General features: G+C 30.8%; 1 protein-coding gene across 1 annotated transcript; it reads right to left on the bottom strand.

Moving 5' to 3' along the window:
- Positions 1-750: 750 nt before the first annotated feature.
- On the bottom strand, positions 751-5,975 carry LOC105156942 (endo-1,3;1,4-beta-D-glucanase-like). The gene is made up of 8 exons (XM_020692976.2): positions 5,865-5,975; positions 4,494-4,643; positions 3,813-3,834; positions 3,333-3,450; positions 3,157-3,247; positions 2,452-2,541; positions 2,271-2,371; positions 751-1,077 (listed from the first exon to the last, which is right to left on the bottom strand). The coding sequence occupies exons 1-8, from the start codon at positions 5,911-5,913 to the stop codon at positions 937-939; spliced, it is 762 nt and encodes a 253-aa protein (XP_020548635.2). The 5' UTR covers positions 5,914-5,975; the 3' UTR covers positions 751-936.
- Positions 5,976-6,000: the final 25 nt, after the last annotated feature.

The following is a 6,000-nucleotide window of genomic DNA, read 5'->3' as shown; positions in this document are numbered from 1 at the left end:
CGGTAGAATCGACGAATGAATATATCGCTCAAAGCAAAGGATAACATAAAAGTATATTTTTTGGTATTATGGCACAATTATCCAACAATATGAAACTGCCTACCGCAGTACAACAACTGAAAAGCGCTTTTTTTCTAATTAGACATGCCACGATCATTTAATATCTTTCAAATGTAGGAACCAACTACATAAATCACATAATTCACCCAAAAAGAAAAGAAAAAAACTACATATAAAACAAATATTATTTGCAAGTATTACATAATATGTGTTTCCATTGTACACAAATTACGCACGTAATACTGATATCATTTTTACTTAATATGCATGTTGAAGATACATGCATACATATATTCCGATTAAACAAATTGATTTCATTATTTTACTACGTCGTTGACGACAATATCCCGAGGTTTACACGTGTATTAGCTAAGTGGATCGTTGAAGGCGCATTTTTGACGGAAATTGTGGATTTCTTTAAAATCTCCATCTTTCTCCTTTGACATCATACATAATATTTAAGGACAAAATCTAATTGATAATTATATGTTTGTATCATGATCTTTTTACAACATGGTCTATTTATTCACCAATTATTACACTCCAATCGTTGAGTAAGAGAAACTAGACTAGAAAAAACTTGTTGTGTAGATTTGTTGTTTGATTTTGAGCTTAGTTTTATGCTCTAACCATACGCATGTTTTAAGACATGGATACTAATGCTTATGATCATATTAGCAAATGTGAATGTTTTTTGTCATAAAATCCTACCCCCATGTCTATTTACTTGAACATCGTAGAGATTGAGAATAACCAACTTAGGTTGCAATGAGTTTGATCAAGACAAATTATTCATTTGACAATGTGTTTTTTTCGTTTTCCAACGAGTTGGAAAACTTATTTAAATAAATGAAGTAAGAAAGTTTGCGGATGGATTTATTTGAGATGCTTAATAAACCAATGCAACATGGCATTGTGAGCCTCTTCTGCTCTCTTCACAGCTAATTTATCGTCATCGTTGTACCTTGTAGTCCACCCATGTTGAACTCCGGGAAATATCTTCACAAAGCTATCAACCTAACCAAGAAAATCGCCGTTACTTTCATGGTATTTCATTTGGAGCATAAAACCTTGTGTATAAGTATATGAAGTTGACCATAAAATTAAAATAATAATAAAGATAAATTATGTCGATACCTTCTACAGTTAGGTCTAATTACATAAATATTTTATACTCTTTGAAATATTACAAATACATTAATGAGGAGATCTCTGTGTAATTTACCTCGAGGGTGTCAATGTAAGTTTTTACTCTTCAGGAGTCATCAACATAAATTATAATTACAATCTCAAAAGGTGTAGTCATAGTTTTTCAAAGAGATGAAGAGTGTTAATTGTAGTATTAGACCTAATTTCGAGGGTGTATATGTAATTTATCCTAATAATAAGGACAAATATGATTTAATATAATTTTCCCAAGATCATTATTACCACTTGTTGTCTATTTGTTCATAATAGGAAGAAGGGTAAATTACAATTAATTTTCTTGAGATTTGTCATAGTTAGAAATACTCCCTTACTATTTAAAAAATTATAAATACTCCCATCAAATGAAAAATAATTATGTAGTCTGTAGGTGGTGAAATAGACTTTACTATTTCACTCAGGCTAATTTTTTTTAAAAATAAATAAAATATTTGAAAAAAAAAATATAACAAAAAATTTGAGGGTGGATGAAATAAATAACCTATAAAGAATATTAGTCCATAAAAATATTCTAATTTTTTTTAAAAAAAAGTATACAAAATTTTTAATTTATAATAAAAAATGAATATTGGTACCATAAAAATTGAATGGAAACATAACAAAAGCTAAGTGAATATGGTCATTGTTAGATAGACTTTAACATTATAGTGGTATTTATAATTTCTCAAACAATGAGGATGTATTTATAATTATGCCAACTCAAATGCATTTTTAATACTATAATCATAGCCATTTGGCGCTTTAGCAGTCTGGAATTTGTTAGGGTTATAAAATGATCCTTCACCTTCTTTAATTGAAACCCTCTAATGGTTTCTGCTGCCGAGAATTATGATGTCACTTTTTCAATCAATTTTGTCTTAAAATCACGTCTATTTTACAACACTAACAATTACAGAATTAAATGCCCAAAAGATATAATTATATGACTAATAAAACAAATTAAATCGATGATCCTAAGTGCAAGAAATTTAAAAGTAAATATAAACTTTATGTAAGTTTCTTACCTCGGGCTTTTTCTTTAAGACAGCTTCAAATTTTCTCACAAGCTCTGGTGGAGTAACCTCGTCAATCCCAGCTCCAAGAATTGAAATTGGAACCCTAACTCCTATTTTTATTATCAAATTTCAATCAATAAAGTGCTATAATATATAATGACAACTAAAATAAATAAGTAAATATCTTTACCCCGAATATCTGGTACAGTTACATTTGAAGGATGCAGTAGTACCCCGGCTTCGATATAGGCACGCTCCATGAGTTCCACGTTGACCTTACCTAAAACAATATTCCATTTAAACTTTCACCAAATCCTCCAAATTTACAATTCACTCAAACTTCTCGTCTGCAACCAATATGGGACGCTTGCTTACATTATAGACGAGGAACTTAGGACGGGCACATGGCCTCGTTCCCATATACAACATCAAGTAATGCAACTTGCGATTCGATCGATGTCACATTGTACAAGGCCCTTTCAGAATGAAACCGTGAGGCTCATACAAAGTTATAATGGACAATACCTCGAGCAACGGGACACCGATCAAATCAGAAGCCGCATCAGAAATAATTGGAGCAATTTAAATAAAACTAGAACTAGATAAAACCTCTTAACTTGTGGTCTGCAACCAATATGAGACACTTGCTTACATTATAGACGAGGAATTTAGGACGGGCGCATGGCCTCGTTCCCATATACAACATCAAATAATGCAGCTTGCAACTCGATCGATGTCGCATTGTACAAGGCCCCTTTCAGAATAAAATCGTGAGGCTCATACAAAGTTATAGTGGACAATACTTCGGGCAACAGGGCACCGATCAAATCGTAAGCCGCATCAGCAATTTAAATAAAACTAGAACTAGATAAAACCTCAAAGAAATAAAACTAACCTCCCCAACAAAAACCTGCAACTCCAATCTTGCTTATGCCATTTCTTTCTATAGCTTTGACAATGGCTTTTGCATCTTTAAAGCCTTGATCCTATATACAAAAGAACATTAATTCTTCAAGTATAGTTCGAGGAGATCGAGAATGATTAAAAATGTTAAAAACACAACTAACTCACATATCCATGATGTTTAAACCAAATCTGCAGAGAGTCCCCATCTTTGAATGGATCTCCACGAAAGAAATCTGGAACTACGGTATAAAATCCAGCTGCAGCTACTTTGTCCGCAAGCATCCTTTGTGGTTGTCGACAATTATTGGAGTATAAGATTTACATTAACATCACAGTACTTCGAATTATACTTTTTAGGATAGGAGTTCAATATTTTTAAATGGAAAAAGTTAGATTTGTTTTAGTCCTATATTTTACGGCACTTCCAAAATAATTCTACAATTGAGAAAACTCGACATATTGATTAGTTCCATAAATCCTGTAAAGCAGATGAATAAATGTGCCGACCATCAAGGACCAAAAGTGCCGAATTTTTACAATTTTAGGATCATTTTGCAGATTGCATAAAGCATAGAACTAAATGTATTGAAACCTAGGACTAAAAGTGTATTGCAAAATTGCGACATAATTCGGATCACGGAATACCTTAGGTGAGGAACCTCATATCCTGCATAATATGAGAAGGGAAAAAATACATAAATTAAGTAGAATACGAGCACCAAATCACTATAAAAGAAATTGAGTTTTCATAATATTATAAATGACCACGGCTTAAAAATCATGGTAAATAAATACTACTAACTACTGTTAAACAAGACCAAAGATAAAACTTAAACTTTACCACGATTAATCAATACTAGCCACAAACTTTAGTCACAACCAAAACATTTACCATGATTTTGGCTATAGATAATGTTTTAGACACACTTGTAGAAACGACTAATGACTGTTGCGACGCCGTGGTTGATTTTATTTGCTGCATCTAAATTTATTTTTTTGTGTCAACTTTACAAAAATTTTACACTTTTTTACTTATAACTGTTTTCCATCAAGTTTTTGGTAGGAAAAAATATCACATGCAATGCAATGCATATGTGATATTTAAAGGCTATGTGAATGTGATGTGATATTTTTCACAGACTCACTACTTTTTTCAATAGAAAAAATTAATAAAAATACGGTCATATATGGCAAAATGCAAATTCGCAAAGTTGAAATGGTAATTTGGCACAAAAAAATATTTAGACACCAAAATATAAAAACGGACATAGAATGTAATCAAAAGAATACGAGTCTAAATTCAAAGAAAAATAGGCAGTGGTATACCGAAAATATCTGATATCAAAATAACAGAGAAATTGGAATCCGCAGAGCCCGAAACGTAGCAGTCGAGACCTCCAAGTTTCTGGATTTTTCCTGCTCCTCTGTATGGGCTTTGAGTTGGAGGATTATCAGTGCATTGGTGACTTGACACGCCTACAAACAAGATGTTATTTCACGTCATTCACTGCTTTTTCTGTGGCCCAGTATACTTTGTTGTCTGAATAATTTGAGTTAGGTCTCTGCAGTTCAGTTATTGAACAGATATGAACTGGTTTTTTGATTAATTGTTAGGTATAAAATTGTCCGATATTGAATTAAAAGATCAAAACTAAGTAATTTTTAAAGTTATTGGACTAAAACTAAAATTGATAAATTTTAAAAAATTAAAATTAATCATAGACAAACTTAAAGAACTAAACATCCCGTTATTTTACTTATGTAACTTAATAATAAAAAATAAACGAGCCTAAGACTTTAATTAGATTAAAATCTGACAGTTTTCATTTACATTTTTATACTATATTATTCAATTTATAAATATAAGTAGGTCTGTTAATGGGTAGAGTAAGACCCTGTTCAGGCTTAGATTCAAAAGAGATCCAATTAAATTAATTTATACCCAAACCCTATTCAATCCAGTAAAGACAACTCAAGACCCATGGGTTAAGACTCGACTAGACCCAATTTTCAAGTTCGAGCAATCTAGACCTATTTTTTTCCCAACCCATTTTTTCTGCAAATCATGATGATTAAATTAATTTTTTTTTTTTATTTTCTACTTTTACCCATAATTTATGAATAAATTCGGAATTATTGAGATCAATTAACAAGTAACTATTTTGAATGGATCTAGACCCAACACAAACCTAATCTATATTTTTTTAATGGATCCAGACCTGGTCATGAGTTTAATAATATTTATTAATTTTGAATCTGGTTATGAATTTGAATTTTAGAATTAAACTAAAAACTTGAGTAGGATAAGTATTTTGACCACCCCAATTGAGTGACATGATTAGAAAGAAACCATATATTAATATACTATATTTTTTTATTTTTTTGCAAATAAATTATTATCAATAAAAATCATTAATTATGAAATTTGGATGCCATGTACTTGCGATCTGATTTTTTTTTAGCAGTCAAAATTAAATTAAATATGAAAAATATAAAAAGTTGCACTAAATTTCCAAATAAAAATGACGAAAAAGGGACAAAAAATGCATTTATACCTAAATATGCTCATCTATGAAAAGCTCAATTCTATGTAATTGAATAATTGATTGAGATTTTTTGCAAATATTTCTCTTATGAATTTTAAAATTAATTATGAAATTTTAACCAACTCCGTCAATTTAAAAAGGACGTACATACCTGAAATAATCGTTACGATCAAAGCGACGAACAACAGTTGTTTCGCCATTATTGATAAAATCTTATGGAGTTCAAAGGTGACGGAGGAAGATGAAATAAAAGTGGGAGCTTCGAATGAAAATTGCATTGGCAAACA

The sequence above is a fragment of the Sesamum indicum genome, linkage group LG3 (genome assembly GCF_026168435.1).
Source record: "Sesamum indicum cultivar Baizhima isolate 11 linkage group LG3, ASM2616843v1, whole genome shotgun sequence".
Classification (NCBI taxonomy): Eukaryota; Viridiplantae; Streptophyta; class Magnoliopsida; order Lamiales; family Pedaliaceae; genus Sesamum; species Sesamum indicum.
This window is presented reverse-complemented; position numbering and strand designations above follow the sequence as displayed.

What these genes read in the sequence shown, in the direction of transcription:
- LOC105156942 (XM_020692976.2), bottom strand. Translation starts at nt 5,913, where the DNA reads ATGGCGAAACAACTGTTGTTCGTCGCTTTGATCGTAACGATTATTTCA. An exon ending in AACTGTACCAGATATTCGGG is followed by an intron (nt 2,372 to 2,451) that starts GTAAAGATATTT and finishes TAATAAAAATAG; the next exon opens with GAGTTAGGGTTCCAATTTCA. An exon ending in TCTTAAAGAAAAAGCCCGAG is followed by an intron (nt 1,078 to 2,270) that starts GTAAGAAACTTA and finishes TTTCTTGGTTAG; the next exon opens with GTTGATAGCTTTGTGAAGAT.